The 20,037-nt window shown below is 37.4% G+C and overlaps 1 protein-coding gene across 1 annotated transcript in view; it reads right to left on the bottom strand.

Moving 5' to 3' along the window:
* Nucleotides 1-10,935, bottom strand: part of LOC108658545 (unconventional myosin-VIIa-like) — a 35,739-nt gene extending 24,804 nt beyond the window's left edge. Inside the window, exon 1 of the mRNA XM_089261160.1 lies at nt 10,911-10,935. Coding sequence (XP_089117286.1) covers nt 10,911-10,920 — 10 coding nt within the window. The 5' untranslated portion in view covers nt 10,921-10,935. The remainder of the gene's footprint in view (nt 1-10,910) is intronic.
* Between the last annotated feature and the right edge of the window lie 9,102 nt (nt 10,936-20,037).

Genomic DNA, 20,037 nt, shown 5'->3' with positions numbered 1-20,037 from the left:
GTATGTAACAGGCAAAAGAAATCATCGCAGACCCCACAAAGTATATATACTCCTGATCAGCAAGACGAGCTGAGTCGATATAGCCCTGTCCGTCCGTCGGTATAACCGCCGAGATCAAGAAGAGCTAGAAAAGTTAGAGAGCTAAAAATGTGTGCATACTCGTATATAACATACGCAGTACGAGTTTGCTTTATATTGTTGATAACTCATCCGATATCTTTTTTATCGAGTATAATAGAAAAATTGATTTTGTTATTTTAGCCTCATTGGAATACTATTAGACGTGGAGACTTTAGATTTACTGTGTATATACATATGATGCATACAAACATTGTGTAATAAACAGATTTTGGATACCACGCTCCCTTCTCCACAAATTTGTAAAAAACGTATTTCAAGTAGTAGGAACTTGTGATTTGGAATGTATACAAATTTTGACCATATGACTACGCTCTGAAAATTTCATTAAGAGGTTATTCAACAAAAAAATTCTCAAATTATTGCCCACACTGCAGCGCAGCCCAAACGCATTCGCGACTTACTGTGCAGTGGACAAAGCGCGGGCGCGTGAGGGATGCATATGTATGTATATGCGCGTGCATTAAAGAAGTGCAGAATGATAAAAATATCAAATTGGAAGGTTCAGGGTACCTTGTACTCGAGCAGTGTCGACTAGAGCCTTCTTTCTTGTTTTTATTGTCGAAGTAAATAAATCTATGTGTAATGTTTGCGGTTTTAAAATGTCTGCGATATTTAAAAAATTTAAGACGGCATTTGACATTAAAATATGCGGACATTTTTAATGAGTGGACTCTTAATTACAATAAATTGTTTCTTTCAAATAATAAAATATTGAATAAGGATGGAAAACCATTTATTTTTATGGACAGTGATGGCTTTAAGGATATAATGGATCCAATTTATAGTTTATTAGGCATGAACCCAATAACCTCGCGTAATGTAATCAGTTTTTAAAAGTCAAAGAGCATTCAATTAAAGAAAACATAAAGGCTTTAGTTAAAGATAAACTGGTGTCGCTCAAAATTGTTGTTGCCACAACAATGGATAAATCCATTTAACATGTAAATTTGCATTTAATTGATGCAAGCTACAAAAATAAAATCGTTATAAAAACGGGCATTTTCCAACTCGTGGATTCCTTACATAAAGCAGCAAATTTTTTTAATTGTAATGGATTATGAAATAACAAGTAAGAAGACTCTAGTCGAGACTGCTCGACTAGGAGATACCCTGAACCCTCCAAGCTGATATACTTATCATTCTGCACTTCTTTTATGCATGCACACATACATACACATGCATCCACCCTCACGAGCCCGCGCTCTGCTAACTGCGCAGTAAGCAGCGACTGCGCTTGGGCTGCGCTGCAGTGTGGGCAATAGTATGAGAATTTACTTGGTGAATAACTTCTTTTGTAAACATACGATCTTAATGAAATTTTCAGGGCGTAATTATATGGTCAAAATGTGTGTACATTCCAAAGCACAAGTCTCTAGTACGTGAAATACGTTTTTTGAAAATTAGTGGCGAAGGGGGCGTGGTATCCAAAATCTGTTGATTACAAAATGGTTGTATTCATCATATGTATATACACAGTAAATCTGAAGTCTCCACGTCTAATAGTACTCCGATGGGGCTCAACAAACAAAATCAATTTTTCGATTATTCTCGATAAAAAAGTTATCGGATGAGTTATCGAAAAAAGAAAGCAAACTCGTACTGCGTATGGTATACACGAGTATACACACCAAATTTCAGCTCTCTAGCTCTTATATCTTCTGAGATCTCGGCGTTCATACGGACGGACGGACGGACAGGGCTATATCAACTCAGCTCGTCGCGCTGATCAAGAATATATATACTTTATGGGGTCTGCGATGATTCCTTCTGCCTGTTACATACTTTTACACAAAAACATTATACCCTGATTTCCCATTTTCAATGGGTTCAGGGTATAAAAATGGAAAAAATTTTAAGATGAAATTTGAATTATAGAAATTATACATACGTTTTTAAATAATATTACACATATGACAACGGAAGAAATATGATAAAGACAGTTTAAGTTTAAGCAACGCACAGTGGAGACTTTGAAAATTTTTCTTTAAAAAAATCATAAATTTTGAACCAAGCAATAAATACATTCAAAAATTTAAAAGACATTCGACAGAGAATTATTCCAGCTTCCATGCCAATGCACAGGGTTCTGCGGTTACAGGGTGCTTCACAGTTTAACCTCAAACATGAAAAATATAATTTCAGTCAACAAATTAATCCCATTTTTTGAAAAACTAAAATAATTTTTTTTTTTTTTTAAATTGATTTATTTTTAATTATTTGCAGTAAATATTTAGAAAAACAATAAATAAAGAATTTGTACTAAAAACCCAAACCTTTCGATTCGCTATGCTAGCTACAGGAAAAGGTGACCTATTTTAGTGCATTTTGCGCGCTTTTTTGCCGATTTTGAGTGTTTTTTTGCTATAGATCTCCAAAGGGATGCCATAATTTTTGTTGATTTTAAAGAGGACATCTTCCTTAACACGGCAGAACTAAAAAATAGACTACTTTATGCAAAAAAAAATAAAAAATTTAGAGGTTTTGTAAAAACTGCTGCGCAGAGCAACTAGCAGGTATTTTTTCATAAATATATATAAATAGACCTTTGTATATATGTTACCATACAATACATACCATCGCTTGACTTCATAAAAAGATGGAATTCAACTTATAGGATGATATAAAGGAGTTTTTGACTACCGGAGTCTTATATTTATTTTGATGCTGATTTGGACTAGATGGAGTCTTATATTGGTTTCCTTAAGGAAACATATGAACCTACTTTAAAGTTACAATATAAAAAACTAGTTTTTTGTGATTTTTTGTTATCTTTTGAATGGAACTTAAATTAGCATACGAAGAAATTTAAAATTTCATAAAAAAATCTATTGGCCCTAATAAAGATATGTGAGGTAAAACTTTTCGAAACTAAAACATTGTTAGCTCCCATTTTCATGGACCCAAGAATTATTGCATATTGAGTAATGGTCAATAACGGCTGGCAAAGCTAAATTTAAACAAGTAAGAAGACTTTACTCGAGACTGCTCGACTAGGAGATACCCTGAACCCTATAATCTGATATTCTAATCACTCTGCAAGGCGAGCAAAATTATAAGAAATAATTTGTTGAATTATTGAATATCTAGACGTAAAATCTGAATGAAACTTTCAGAACTTAATCATAATTTTAATATGTATGTACATTCCAAAGCACAAGTAATATACACAAATATACATTTAAAATTTGGAAGCTGTGGCTCTACAGGTGTAGGAGATATTATTAAAAACCTAGCCTTTGATAAGTTTTTTAATCGATAATAAAATATCGGGAGTAGTTATCAATTTTTAGATTATATCTTCTGAGATCAACGCGTTCATACATACGGACAGGGCCAAATCGACACAGCTCGTCGCCCTGACCAAGAATATATGGTGTGTGCCACCCCTATTTCTGTCGTTTACATACATTTACCCTGATTTCCCATTTTAAATGGTTTCAGGGTTTTCAAGAATTGCATATTGGCTATTCGAGTTAAATAATATAAGTTGCAGAGTGGTTAAAATTTTTGTCCTGTGTCATTTATATTTCATGTTAGTAATATGTATTAACAACCAAAAACCAAATTAAAAACCAAAATGAAAGTCATTTGTTAAAATTATCATCGCTATATTATTATAGACAGCTCTAAATGTTCTAGCTCCTTCATCTGAAGATATGAACTGATTATTATCTTAAACATTTTCGTGCATCCTCGGCTGAAGAGAAGACTCTCTTGTTGGCATATTTAGACGATGTCCAGACAGTGACAGAATTTAAAGGAGATGTATCAGAAAAACTTGTAAAAATTTATGCTGACATTGAAAGTTTTGAATATATGGTCGTTTACCATTAAACGCCAATATATTTGAGTTTTTTATGATCTCAGACTTAAATGCATTTGAGTGCACTCGGGCAGGTTTTTCTAGAAACACCGAAAACCCAGGTATCTGTAGAGCGAGCATTGTTTTCCCTTCATTTTATTTTAAGGCTCTATATCTGCAGAAAATCTGAAAAGGTTATTAGTTGTTAAGCTAAACTCCATTTAAAAACAGGTGTTACCGACTGCAGAATACTCATTCACACCCCATCAGCAATTTAGTAGGTAGAAAACTCAGTTTTTCCCGATTTGCCACGCCACTAAGCGTACACCTTTATTTAGCTTCAAAATTTGGAAGCTTACGCTCAAAGCATGAAAAAATTAAGGGGTATTTTTTTATATGTTACGCCCCCAAAGAGGCGTAACAGTATTATTTGTGGAATCGGTAGAGGAGGTTACTAATAGCTTAACTATCCAAATTTGAAGCTTCTAGATCGTATACCCTAGGAGATATAAGCTTTTGCGGTTTGCCACGCTCCATGTGGGCGGACATATATCCACCAAAGCTTTTTCGTCTTGGGAGCTTAGTCCAAATTTGAGGTCTCTAGCATCAATAGTGTCCGAAATATAGCTGAATATGAAAAAACACAAAAGCATAAAAACTCTAAGAGACACAGTTTTATCAGATTTGCCACGCCAGTGAGCGTAGATATATCCGCCATATCTCGTGATCTTGGATGGTCGACGCGGATCTACATTCCAAATTTCAGCTTTCTAGCTCATCAACTAATATGATTTCTGGTATATTGGAAAATGCGTTTTCACGCCCCTAGTGGGCGGATAGGGAAAATTTTAACACTTTATAAATCGGAGATATACACGAGTATGTGCTTCAAATTTCAAGCCTCTGGCTTCAGTAGCGCCGAATTGAACTGCCGACGACGCAGATGTATATAATAAATTTCGACTCATGTGCATATATATTGGATGCAATATGTTTGGCGCCCACCAAATATTGAGCTTCAAGATCAGTACCTAAAACCAAATATGAGCTATGGCAGTGGCTGTTGCATGGTTGGGTCTGCAAGTCGGGTTCGGGAGTTGCATATTTAGTTTTCATTGACGGTAATATGTACATATGTACCTATCCTTTTTTAAACAGAATTTGCTCCGAAATGACGAAAAACTGGGTCTAGAAGGGCGATACCGATTGCATCAGGCAAATGACCAAAAACGTAAACCGGGTATTGACTAGTCCTGGTTGATCTGGTACTGTCCAAATGTGGCCAATCTACTATCCACTAGTCATACCTATGTTATAGAAAATTTGTGGGCGAAATTGGGCGTGGCCATTCGGAAATGGTCAATGTCCAATCAAAATGATCTCAAAATGGCTCTATTGGAGGAATGGCCAAAAATCTCCAGCGAAATCACCCGAAAATTGTTGAGCTCGATGGAATCACGATTAAAGATATGATTAAACAAAAATGAGGTAAAAAAAATATACTAATTTAAAAATTATTAACTATAATAGAAAAATAATTAAAAGCGTTAATACATAATGAATTACCGATAAATAAGACCTCATTTAATTTTTTTGATTATCTTTACTGGTTTAGGAATATGTACATACATATGTATGTAGATACTTATGTACTTAGGTTTTACATGCTCCAATGCAAATTATTGTTCCTGTTATGAATGTGCTCACTTTATACTCATGCACACAATGAGAAATATTATGAATATTTACATACATTCATATGTACATATGTATTAAGTATGCATATCACTGTGAGGTGTTTAGCATGGAATAGAATTATGTACGTACAAATAAAATATTTGATATCTCCAGACTATTTTTCATTAGATATTAGGTTCAACTATCAAATCTTTTCAACATTACTATACAATACAACATTACTGCTCGACAGCCCAAACTCAAACTAATGACGGCAAATAGTCCTTGAAATAATAGAAATGAAATGGAATGGAACACAGTTTCCGATTGTCTATTAACACTAACCAGAGAACACATAGACCGGACACGTAGTGCAAAGCGTTTTGCACACTTATTTTCGAGCATTGGTTCCCAGACCGTTCGTATTTGCTCGGCTCATCACTTTTTAGGCTTGTGCTACTAAAATATGGGAACACGAAATCATTTCTCTTCATGCGCTCGACCGAGATGGTCGATTGTTAAACAAAAGATCCCTCTATGCTAAATGTTCCCCTTGCTCTCTCTCTCTCTCTCGATGCTCTCTGCTCTCTCAAATGTGTATATGTGTGTATGCATGTGAGCACAAGCAGCAGCTCACGAAAATTGAAATTTCTTCGCAGCAAGAACCCATGCCTTCCCTTCTGTGTGAAGAGTATACCGAACTTATCAAACCGTTTGCCAAGCTCGTACAATATGTATATGTGTTTTCGATTTTATTTGTGGAAAGGGTATGAAAGCGTTGGTGCTCATAGTGACATGCTTTCGCGACGAGCGTGCACGCACACACTCTATGTATGTGAGCACTTCACAAGATCGACCAAATGCAAATGCTGGGATTTAAAATTGCTACTGGCAGCAAGAGCTTCGCACACAGGCACACAAATGCTCATAGTACATGTAGCAAGGGAGAGTGTGTGCGTGCACATTCGTAGCGAAAGCATTTTCATCATGAGCACCAACGCTTTCATACCCTTCCCACAAATAATATCGAAAACACATATACATACATACATATTTTGTACGAGCTTGGCAAACGGTTTAAAGAGATCGGTATACTCTTCACACAGGAGGGAAGGCATGGGTTCTAGCTGCGAAGAAATTTCAATTTTCGTGAGCTGCTGCTTGTGCTCACATGAATACATACATATATACATAGCTGAGAGAGCAAAGAGCATCGAGAGAGAGAGAGAGCAAGGGAAACATTGAGCGTAGAGAGATCTTTTGTTCAACCATCGACCATCTCGGTCGAGCGCATAAAGCGAAATGATTGTGCTCTCGCATATTTTTGTAGTCCGACCCCTAAAAGTGATGAGCCGAGCAAATACGAAGTTGACTGGGAGATTACCCTCGAAAATAAGTGTGCAAAACACTTTACACTACGTGTCCGGTCTATGTGCTCTCTGGTTAGTGCTATTAATTTAAAATTTCATGTATACTTAGTGCATACACTTGCCAGAATAAATATGCGTACATGCTGTACGCGTAACTTTGGTGGTTAAAAAAAGGACTTGTAGGTGTGCTGTTGACTAAATGATATTTTTTGATGAATAACACATTCATTATGAAATGTTTACAACAAATTTTATACCGCTATGACATTTGGTTATTTTTCTATAATTAAAAGACTAAAAAATCATCGGATTTCGGACCAGAAAAAGTATGCGTACACCCTAAAATCACAACAAAAAAGAAAATTTTTCATTAAAATAAAATTAAATTAAGTAAGACGTGGGATAGCCCTTCCTTTTAATAGTCTCTGTCAACCTGTTTGGCATTGAAATTTTTTATTATTTATCTTGCTGGAACCAAAAGTCAAACCAAACCCTAATTTCCTGCAGCTACTGAGCTAATTGTTTTTAAAATGTAGATATGTCTTGTGATCCATTGTGGAGTCAAGGAAGTCAAGGTTGCGCACTCCATTTGCATCCATAAACACCCTTACCATCGCACAACCATAGAGAGACAGAGAAGGAGGTAGAGCGAGAGAGGGTAGGACACAAAGCGCACAGCCGTGCTTCATATAAAAACCGGACCATTTTTTCAGAGCGCTCGCAACTCACTGTCTTTGTTGTGCTGCATTTTCACTGTTCGAGCATCAAGATACTGAGCCGAGCAAATACGAGCTCTCTCATCCACATATTTTCAGCGCTGAAAACGTCTGCTCTACATGTCACATCTATGTGTTGTCTGGACAACGATTAAGCTTAGAACAGTTTATATTATTAATCGTGCAGAAAAAGAAAATAGACTGGAGCCAAACAGCTTTAAAAGCAGACCAGACCACACACAAGTCTCCGGGAGTTGGTGACCTTCAAAAGACAGTGTGACCCAAGACTGTGAGAAAAGTTCTCAATTTACACAAATACTCTTCGCATGTGGCAAGAAAGAAACCGTTGCTGTCTGCTGTAAATATTGAGAAACGTCCTTCGCAAGACTTCATATTGACTGCCCTCCTGACTATTGGAATAATGTTATCTTTTGCGACGAGACAACGATAATGTTGCTTTATAATGATGGCCCTGGAAAAGTTTGGCGGAAACCAAAAACAGCTCTCCACGCCAAAAACATTGTGCTCACTGTTAAGTTTGGCAATCTATCTGTGATGGTGTGGGGCTGTGTTTCTTCAAACGGTGTGGGAGAGCTGAGAATATTCGTCAATATCATGACGAAGGAATTTTATTTGGATATTTTATTTGGATATTGACAAAAAGCGCACACAACTTTGGCTTCATTAATCCTTAAAACCCCAGCAAATTTAAATATGAGCTGTATCAGGATAATGATCCGAAACATAAGTCACTGCTGTGTCGAACTTGGCTTCTTTATAACTGCAGTAAAGTTATTTACACCCCACCCCAAAGCCCGGATATCAATCTGATTGAGAATTTGTGGGCTTTACTCAAGAAAAAAGTCGCCCTAAGACAAAAACGTGTTAATTCGTTGCATACACGAGGAGTGACGCAAAATACCGGAATAGTACGACATAGTACATAAATGATCTAATATTGTCAATGTCGCGACGCCTCAGAGGTGTAATGGAAGCTATTGGTGGACATACCAAATATTAGCCAATTCCATTCCGAACCGGGAGAGAGAGAGATTTAATATCATGAGATCTGCATCTCTCCCGGTTCGAAATGGAATTGGCTAATATTTTGTTTGCATTATACCCTGAACCCATTGAAAATGGGAAATCATGGTATAATGGTTTTGTGTAAAAGTATGTAACGGGCACAAGGAATCATCACAGACCCCATAAAGTATATATATTCTTAATCAGCACGACGAGCTGAGTCGATATCGCCCTGTCCGTCCGTCCGTCTGTATGAGTGCGTCGATTTTAGAAGAGCCAAAAGCCAAAGAGCCGAAATTTGGCTTGCATACTCGTGTATACCATACCACTAACCAGACAACACATAGACTAGACAACTAGTGGAAAGGTTTTGGCACGCTTTAGCGGGGGGACTTTAGCGCGCTATAAGCACGCCTCTTCAATTCAAACCCAAAATCGTTCGCACAATTTTAAGTTGAGGTAGGCACACGCCAATGTTCATGTCGCATGCATAGATACATAAACATACACACACGCACATATAAAGGCGCAAGACAAATGCTTCTACAATGATCACCCCATCATTTGTGAGCATCGCGGCCCCTGCGTACACACAATCAAACATATGTATGTATGCATGTGTGAGTAGTTCACAAGATCTATCAAATGCGAATTCGGAGCTCTTGAAATTGCTACAGGCAGCAAGAGCTAAGCACACAGGCCCCCTAGTCGAGCACGCTCGTCGCGAAAGCATTTTCACTATGAGCACCAACGCTTTCATACCCTTCCCACAAGTAATATCGAAAACACATATACATATTTTGTACGAGCTTGGCAAACAGTTTAAAGAGTTCGGTATGCTCTTCACACAGAAGGGAAGGCATGGGTTCTTGCTGCGAAGAAATTTCAATTTTCGTGAGCTGCTGCTTGTGCTCACATGCATACACACATATACACATTTGAGAGAGCAGAGAGCATCGAGAGAGAGAGAGAGCAAGGGAAACATTGAGCAAAGAGGGATCTTTTGTTCAACATTTGACCATCTCGGTCGAGCGCGTGAAGCGAAATGATTGTGCTTTCGTATATTTTCGTAGCTCGAGCCTAAAAGTAATTCGCCGAGCGAATTCAAAGCCGTCTGGGGCGCTAAAGTCCCAGAAAAAGCGTGCAAAAAGCTTTCCACTAGTTGTCTAGTCTATGTGTTGTCTGGTTAGTGACCATACGCAGTACGAGTTTGCTTTATTTTTTCGATAAATCATCCGATAACTTTTTATCGAGAATAATCGAAAAATTGATTTTGTTTTTTCAGCCAAATTTACTGTGTTTATACATACATATGTTGAATACAAACATTTTGTAATTTACAGGTTTTAAATACCACGCCTCCTTCGCCACCAATTTGTAAAAAACGCATTTCAAATACTACAGACTTGTGCTTTAGAATGTGCATACACTAGAACATTATGATTACGTTCATCAAGATTGTACGTCTAGAAATTAAATTATTCAACAAATAAATTCTCATAATATTGCCAACACTGCAGCAAAGCCTAAGAGCAGTCGCTGCTTACTGCGCAATTCGCAGAGCGCATTCTAATACGAGCGTGTGTATGTATGTATGTGTGCCTAAACGAAGTGTACAGTGTGTAAAATATCAGATTGGAGGGTTCAGGGTATCCCCTAGTCGAGCAGGCTCCACTAGAGTTTTCTTACTTGTTTTTTATGTTATTGATGCTATTATTATTATTTTTGTTATTTGTTTTTGTTAAGAGAAAAAGTGCCTTTCCGAATAAAATATGACAAAGTTGAATTTGTACGACTTTTTTTTTTGTTTTGCAAACAATTAACGGACATACTGTATGTCCATACAATATAAGAATGGCATGGGTGCAATCACTTTCGTGTCACTTGAATTTGAATATCTTTGTTGTTGTTATTATTTTTTAAGCTTATATCAATAGTTTTTTGATTCTTTTAAAATGGTATTTGTAAGACAACTTGAAAAAAAAAAACAATCTATTAAAAAATTGTCTGCATATCACTATGTGGTGTTCAGAATGGAATAGCATGTACATACATATGTATGTATGTATGTACGTACAAATAGAATAGTTGATATGTATCTCCAGACTTATATTATTTCTTAGACATTAGGTAGAGAAAAAAATTTGAAGAAATACATAATTCGGCACATGTTTTTACCATTATCCATTTTACTATTGCTTTCTCGACAGCTAATCCCGGGTAATAGTCCTTAAAATGCCGACATGAAATGGAATGGAACACAGTCTCCGATTGTCGATTAATTTCAAAATTTTTTTATTAATTTTATAATTTACTAATATATATATATAAGAATATGTATACAAATACATATGTAGAGATATACATATATTTTTGAAATAAATAAATAAATAATAAATAATAACAGCTGCTGTGATCTTCCGTCAAAAAACTTACATATATTCACTAACCAGAGAACACATAGACCGGACACGTAGTGTAGTGTTTTTCACACTTTTTTTTAGGACATTACGACCCACACAACTTCGTATGTGCTCGGCTCCTTACTTTTAGGTTCAGGCCCTGAATATTTAAAAGCACAATCATTTTGCTTCTGGCGCTCGACCGAGATGGTCGATTGTTGAACAAAAGATCCCTCTGTGCTCAATGTTTCCCTTGCGCTCTCTCTCTCTCTCTCTCTCTCTCTCTCTCTCTCTCTCTCTCTCTCTCTCTCTCTCTCTCTCTCTCTCTCTCTCTCTCTCGGTGCTCTTTGCTCTCTCAGCTATGTATATATGTATGTATTCATGTGAGCACAAGCAGCAGCTCACGAAAATTGAAATTTCTTCGCAGCTAGAACCCATGCCTTCCCTCCTGTGTGAAGAGTATACCGATCTCTTTAAACCGTTTGCCAAGCTCGTACAAAATATGTATGTATATGTGTTTTCGATATTATTTGTGGGAAGGGTATGAAAGCGTTGGTGCTCATGATGAAAATGCTTTCGCTACGAATGTGCACGCACACACTCTCCCTTGCTACATGTATTATGAGCATTTGTGTGCCTAGGTGCGTAGCTCTTGCTGCTTGTAGCAATTTTAGGTCCCAACATTTGCATTTGGTTGATCTTGAGAAGTGGCTCACGCTTATATGTACATATATATGTATGTATGATTGTGTGTACGCAGGGGACGCGATTGCCCACAACGCATGTATATATAATAGCTGCAAGAAATCGACAATCGCATCCCATTTTTTATACTGAGTTTAATCAAGTACTACATATTTTTTTAAATACCTTCTGATACCTTCATTGAAATGAAATCAGGTGTTTAAATATTACCGCGAGTTACCCGCCAGTCACTATTCTACACGCATACATATGTATAAGTTACTCGCCGGTCATAGTGAAAAAAAGTATTGGCAGTATTCTAACCCAAAATCGTTCAGACAATTCTAAGTTGAGGTAGGCAGCCAATGTTCACGTCCCATGTCTACATACATGCACATACACACACGCACAAGTGATATCCCATAGTTCATTATGAGCAATAACGCTTTCATACCCTTTTTAGAAATAATCATGAAAAAGCTAGCATTTTGTATGAACGTGGCAAACGATTTACAAATTTCGATATACCCTTCACTCATAAAGAAAGAGCTGGGATCGTGATGATTGAGAGTGATGATTTCAGAGGCCATAGAGAGCGAGAGAGAGGGACTGAGAGAAAGAGAGTAGGGAAAATGGCACATCATAGCTGTGCTTCATACGGAATCGTGACCATTTCGATTGAGCGCTCACAGCGCACTGTTCTTGTCGTCATTTTCACTGCTCGAGCCTCCAGCGACCGAGCCGAGCAAATCCGAAGTATAGTGGTACGTCAACTTAACAGTTTCGAGCTGTAGAAAAATTTGTTCCACATGTCTAGTCTATGTGTTGTCTGGTCAGTGGCTCGCACGAACATAATTTCTAGAAATATTTCGTTCAATCAACATAGGCCAAAATGAACCGAAAATGGGTTGATTGTTTTTAAAGTGAGCCGGCTTTCTTCCAAATAAAAGCAAAAACTAAAAAAATAAACAGCTGCGCAACAAATCTTGTTTTTTTCCGCTAGCATGTTCATAGTCCAAAATGTGTTTTAAAATGATGTCACGAACATGGTGAAAATTATCACGAATTCGGTTCGTGTAACAATTTTGGCACGGTTTTATTTAAGTAGTAATCTAACTAAAGTGACAGGTGCAAGAGAGAGAGTTCTCAGTGTGAGTGTACGGTCGCTTTTGTTTACTGCTCCGCAAATTTTCCTGATTTTTTAATTAATCATTTTTATTAATTGTTCACACAACTGCGGTCGGTTTGTTCAAATATTCCTGTGCAAGGTTTGATCCGTGGTTTGCTGTGTTTTCTTTTAAAATTGTTATTTACATTTAGTTTGCACTTTACTCCCTGTTCTTTACTCTTTACACGTGAGTTAGTGTGAGTGTGAGCTTACTCACTCCCTCGATTTCGGTCGTCGTGCTGTGCAAATAACTCTCTGTGTTTCTTTCGTTACGCTCTGTAACGGCTGTTTTTGTTGTTGACTATCTCTCTCAACATAATCATTCGTTCTGCTCTTCAACGGCTGATTGTTGTTGGACTCGCTCTGTCAGCCAGGTTGTGCGATAATATGATGCATATTAAATGTGCAGGTCTCACTGGTCGTAGCTATGACAAGATTATGTCCACGGTAAAAATTGGTAGTGGGGGTGTACGCTGGTCTTGTCCGATTTGTTTAGAAAGACAGATCAACTTTTGTAAAATGTACAGCGCTGTAAGGGCTCAGTTTTTAAAACTGAAAAAGATTTCTAAGCAGTTATCCAGTGATATGGCTGCTGCTGAAGAAATACTAACCCAGTTTGATTTCGAGAGTCCCCCACCTCATTTGGAGTCTTTATCGTTGTTGGTACCTCCCTCTGTACCAACACCGTCACCAAATTCGCTTGCCCCTCCCTCACCTTGCGCTTCAGTTTTGTCATCCGCTCCTAATTCGCTCGATCCTATATCACTTGTTCCTGAAGCTATTGGTTCTTCTGTTGAGCCTGCTATTGATACTCAGGTTTCTGTTCAAAAATTGGAATCTTCTCCAATTGCTGTTCAAGCCATGAGTGTTAATAATTCAGTCACTCCCGGCATATCCTTATCAGTCGTCTCTCCTCGAAAGCAAGTTTTCTTATCTATTCTTTCATCTGATACGACCTGTGAGGCAGTATCTGCTTTTACAGCAAGCAAGACTTCAGCTAAGGTTTTTATATCGAAGTTTAGCTTCGCAGCTCCGCGTGAAATTGCCTCTTTTAAGATAAATGTGCCGATAGAACATTTTAAATCCTTATGTGATCCAAACTTCTGGACACCTCATGTGGTTGTTCATGAATTTAGACCTAAAAATCGTAACAGATCTACTCCTATTGCTGTAAATCTACCTTCGGTGCAATCGTCATCTAACACTGTACCAAAAAACAAAATTCTTTCCAATCTTCTTCTCAGCTGTCTCTGATTTATCAAAATGTACGGGGCTTGAATTCTAAACTGAAAAGTCTATTCTTACACAGTTTTAGTGTACAATATGATATTATTGCATTTACTGAAACGTGGCTAAGTAATAGTATTCATAATAGTGCAATACTTTCAAATAATTTCACTTGATCGTTCAATGCGCAGAGGGGGTGGAGTGCTAATTGCGGTTAAATCCAGTATCCTCTCTGATGTGTTTACCTTTTCGTTCCTTCATTATAACATCGGCCTTGCAGCATTTTTGCAAATCGATTATTCAACCATCTCAACATGGTTTTGTTCAAAATCGTTCAACGTCCACTAATTTACTTGAATTTACTTCGCTTGTCAATGATAGTTTTTCTAAAAAAATGCAAACGGATGTTATTTATACTGACTTCAGTAAAGCATTTGACTTAGTACATCATCACATACTAATTCTTAAGCTTGAACGCCTAGGATTTTCGCCTAGACTTGTATCTTGGATTTCATCCTATTTAATTGGTAGAACCCAAAGAGTCTTCCTCAGAACAGCTATGTCTAAAGCTATCTTTGTTTCGTCTGGTGTACCTCAGGGTAGCTATTTGGGTCCATTACTCTTTTCCCTTTTTATAAATGACCTTCCTAGTTGTATCTTGTATTCTACTATATTTATGTATGCTGACGATGTAAAACTTTGCCTTCCATACTCGAGTGCAACTGGACATCATCACCTTCAAGATGACCTAAGTGCATTTCAACTTTGGTGTGTGGCAAACCAGCTGGACTTAAATTGCTCAAAGTGTATGACAATGACCTTCAGTCGTACCGTTCCTCTAATTGTTGATTATAAAATTAGCAATATTTCCTTACGACGCATCCCTACAGTCAAAGATCTTGGTGTTTCTTTTGATTGTAAACTAAATTTTAATCTTCATATTTCTACCATCATTAATGAAGCCAAAAGTGTGCTTGGCTTTATTAAACGTTGGTCCAAGGAATTTGAAGATCCTTTTATCACCAAGCGCTTATTTACGTCGCTTGTGCGTCCCATCTTAGAGTATTGCTCTGTTGTTTGGTCTCCGCAGCATAAACTGCATCAGGATCGCATTGAATCGGTCCAAGGTATCTTCGATGGGACAGTAATTTACGATTACCGTCTTATCATAGTAGGCTCCAGCTTATTGATCTTCCATCGCTAACCAATCGCAGAACAATTTTAGGAATTGTTTTTCTGCATAAATTGATTAGTGGTGATATTGATTCGTCCTCTTTGTTGGGTCGTCTAAACTTTTCGGTTCCGTCCCGAACAACTAGACACTATCGTCCGCTTTATTTAGACACTATTCATCTAGACACTATCGTCCGCTTCTTTTACCTGTGTGCACTAGGGATTATTCTTTGCACAGTGCGTTTCATGTTCTTAGTATTAATTTTAATAAATATTATCGCGTTTTTTCCTTAGAGCCCTCTCTTCCTAAAATAAAAAGTTTGCCATTAGCTTATCTTAGGGAAATCACTCACAATGCCCAGGCATAAGCATTGGTATACATTTTCGTTGTCAATGTTGTGTAGTGATTTCTCAATTCTATTCTATATTCTATTCTGTGCTCTTCCCTTACTCCCATTGAAAATGGGAAATCAGGGTATAATGTTTTTGTGTAAAAGTATGTAACAGGCAGAAGGAATCATCGCAGACCCCACAAAGTATATATATTCTTGATCAGCACGATGAGCTGAGTCGATATAGCCCTGTCCGTCTGTCCGTCCGTCCGTATGAACGCCGAGATCTCAGAAGATATAAAAGCTAGAGAGCTGAAATTTTGTGTGCATACTCGTGTATACCATACGCAGTACGAGTTTGCTTTATTTTTTCGATAACTCATCCGATAACCATTTTATCGAGAATAAACGAAAATTTGATTTTGTTTTTGAGCCTCATCGGAGTACTATTAGATGTAGAGACTTCAGATTTACTGTGTATATATATATGATGAATACAAACATTTTGTAATCAACAGATTTTGGATACCACGCCCCCTTCGCCCCTAATTTGCAAAAAACGTATTTCAAGTACTAAAGACTTGTGCTTTGGAATGTACACACATTTTGACCATATAATTACGCCCTGAAAATTTCATTAAGATCGTATGTTTACAAACGAAGCTATTCACCAAGTAAATTCTCATACCATTGCCCACACTGCAGCGCAGCCCAAGGGCATTCGCTGCTTACTGCGCAGTTAGCAGAGCGCGGCTGCGTGAGGGTGGATGCATGTGTATGTATGTGTGCGTGCATAAAAGAAGTGCAGAATGATAAGAATATCAGCTTGGAGGGTTCAGGGTATCTCCTAGTCGAGCAGTCTCGACTAGAGTGTTTTTACTTGTTACTATTTCTTATCTATTTTTTTTATTTATTTTTTATTAAACCTTATATATAAAACCTTACTTTTTCTTTTCTTTCTTTCTTTCTTTTTTTTTTTTAAATTTAATTTGACTCTCGTTTTCGTCAATAGCTTTAAGAAATAAATAAATAAATAAATTGCCAATTCTTTGTGGCACTCTGACCGGCAGGAAACCCGTACACATTGTAATTGTGTGTGGTATAGTGACTGGCGGGTAACTCCCTCATATGTTTAAGCTACTGATTTCATTATAATGATCGTGGGGTTGTCTATAAGAAGGAATTAAAAAAGAAAATTTAGTATCTGATTAAGTTCAGTAAACGAAATGGGATGCGATTTTCGATCCTTTGCACATGTTCATATATGTACATATATATACATGTGCATGCAAGTAAAAGAAACTTATGAAAAGAATCGAAGAAGGATTTTATATGGTATTTTTCGATTTTTGTAAAAGCCGTATTTCAAACACTAGAGACTTGTTCTTGCATATACATACATACATTTAAACATTATGATTACGTTCCGAAAGAAATTAAATTATTTAAGAAATCTCATAATATTGGCAACTCTGCAGCACAGCCCAAGCACAGTCGCTGCTTACTGCGCAGTTAGCAAAACGCCTGCGTACTTTTTCCTGAAACTGTTCTAATGGTTGAATTTCTGTTTTCTGCTACAATTTAAAGAGTGTATCTGTGAAACTCATATCTTTATTGTCTTTTCTTAGGCAAGTCATTATCTCTGAAAGGGTGGAGTGAAATCTCTCTATCTGAATTTAAAGCTCGATCGTTGTCGATTACTACAGTTCTGGGCATGCTGAATGCAATTAGGATTTCTCTTAATGGGATTTTAATATCCTCTGCAGAATTTAGAATCTTGACTTGAACGTATTTTGAAAATTTATCGATGCTAGTTAAAATAGTCTTATTCTATCGTTTATCATCGTTTATCACTATTCTTATATAAATATCTATATGAATGATTTCGCCTGGAAATTTGGGAATTGGTGTTGCTTGAATTGCGGGATGTGGAGGGTGTCTATCATATTTTGACTCTCTGCATGTTAAGCATGATTTTGTAATTTTTCTTAAGTTTTTTGTGTAGTTGAGGGACGAAAAATTTTTCTAGAATTTGGGCTTTATTTTCTGATGCATTTCTGTGTGCTCGTCTATGCTCTTGTGCTATAATTCTATACTGTTCATCAACGTTCGTAATGTCTTCTATTTTTCTTTGAGTGTATCGTATTTTATAATTGGAAAAGTGAAGTGGGTAGAATTCCTGTATTTTGCCCATTATATGTTTTGGAGTAAATAAGCCGTTAATTAGTTTGGGTCAAGTCGTTTCTTAAAAATGTCAATTAGTTCGTCTTCGGTATAGTGGGTTTGCGTTACTGTATGCCTATGGTATGTAGGAAAGGGAATTTCGAATATATAATCGTACTTTTCGCCGATTACTATGAATAGCTGATGCTTGAAAACGTTAATAGGTGTTTCTATTGTGGGGATGAGGTTGTGTGACGAACTTTCATCACTCATACCTGTGGTTTCTGTACTATTGACTTCATTTATTGGGTTCCTGATAAAGCGTCTGCAACTACGTTAGTTGCAACGTTAGTTAACTCGTAATTGAACTCTTCTAAGTAACTCTCCCAACGTTTTAATTTTCCATTGTGATTTTTATTACTTAGAGCAAAGATTATTGGTTGGTGGTCTGTAAATATAATAACTTTGGCAGTTCCATACAAGTAAATTCGAATGTTTGGCAATGCCCAAACTATTGCTAGCACTTCCTTTTCGTTTGTTGCATAGTTCTCCTCTGTTAATATAAAAGTAATTGGTCTGCCTTCTTAGTGGGGTATTATATGCTTCTAATACGGCATCAGCTTCGCCAACTACTTTACTTCTTACTACCATTAAGATACCATAGTGCTTTGGTGTTCCCTGTACAGTAGAGTAGGCCTCAAATATCCTGTCTACACTTTTGCGCCATGAAGTGAATAGTCCCAAAAAAGTCTTTCAAAACTCTTACAACGTCTGGTAACTTGTCTAACTCGTTGATTCGTCCCATATGTTCTGGGAGAATCGTCTGATCTTGCTCGACTGAAACGGTTGTACCTGGGTTAAGTATCTCGTCACCTCTCTCAGACAAAATCTTCCTAAGGTGTCTCTCTATTGTACTCTCAATTGGTTCGGTCAAGTAAGTTGGTTTTATGGCACCTGTACTGGTGGATGGGAATGAATTTTCTGGTGGTGGCATGTTTATTTTAGAGAATGCGGTCGTTAGTTCGTCAATGATCACGGACAGATTTAAAGAATTTTTATCAAATCGGAAAATTATGGTGGTTTGTTTTCAGATGATGTTCTTGAAATCTTAATTTATGTTAGTAAATTCCTACGCGATAAACGCAGTGATCTTCCTGGCTATTATTGTATGGCTTTACGGGCCATACGCTATACCGGGCAACTAGATGTCGCTCAGTAGTACAATTTTTAGAGTTTTCTTAAATACTAAGTGTTAAAGTTCAATATTTCTTTTGTTTTTCTTAATTTCTAGGTGAATTGTTCAATATTTTTGTTGCTACGACCGTACCTCGTTTACGTATTTAGAGTCACTCTTTCACGAACACGGTGTAGCTGCGGATTAGTCACTATTACGGATCGTTCGAATGCTCCCATTAGCTACAGATTAGGTACTAACGTTTCGATAGCTACGGATTAGGCACTAAGAATTTTTGTCGCGTTATTAGCAGCTATATTTCGTTATAGGTGCTCTCGCGAACAATAGTTGATACTATTTTTTTCGACGAGTAAACTTTCTAAGATAACGATCGCGGGTCCCTGCTCGGGCGCCAATTAAATATGCGAAAGCGTGTTTTGGATTAAAAAAAAAACATTTATTCACTCTCGGAGTTTGATTAGAACTAAACTTAAGAGTAATTATACAAGTAATATTTATATGAAAGTTGCCGCTGCTGCTATTGGCGTCGCTGCCGCCGTGGTCACTGCTGTTGGTGCTGATGATTCTGATCGGTGCGCTGACTCGGCGCTCGTGGCGGAAAAGCACACGTTGACCAGAGTGTGTTTTGGCCAAGTGCATTGATCTTATTATTACTGCTGGCGATAGGCTCCCACAATTGCGGTTGCGTTGCTGCTGTATTCTGCTGACAAAGCGCACGTGTCAAAAGTGCATACACTGGTTCCGTGATATAATTGGGCCGGTGCAATGCCCTTTTGTAGGGTCTGTCGTTAACTTATATATTCTTGATCAGCACGACGAGCTGAGACGATATAGAGCTGTCCGTCTGTCCGTCCATCCCTCCGTCCGTCTGACCGTATGAACGCCGAGATCTCAGATGATATAGGAGCTTGAGAGTTGAAATTTTGTGTGCATACTCGTGTATACCATACACAGTAGAAGT

This window comes from Drosophila navojoa, chromosome 2 (genome assembly GCF_054131105.1).
Source record: "Drosophila navojoa isolate 15081-1374.11 chromosome 2, UAZ_NAV_1.0, whole genome shotgun sequence".
Taxonomy (NCBI): Eukaryota; Metazoa; Arthropoda; class Insecta; order Diptera; family Drosophilidae; genus Drosophila; species Drosophila navojoa.
This window is presented reverse-complemented; position numbering and strand designations above follow the sequence as displayed.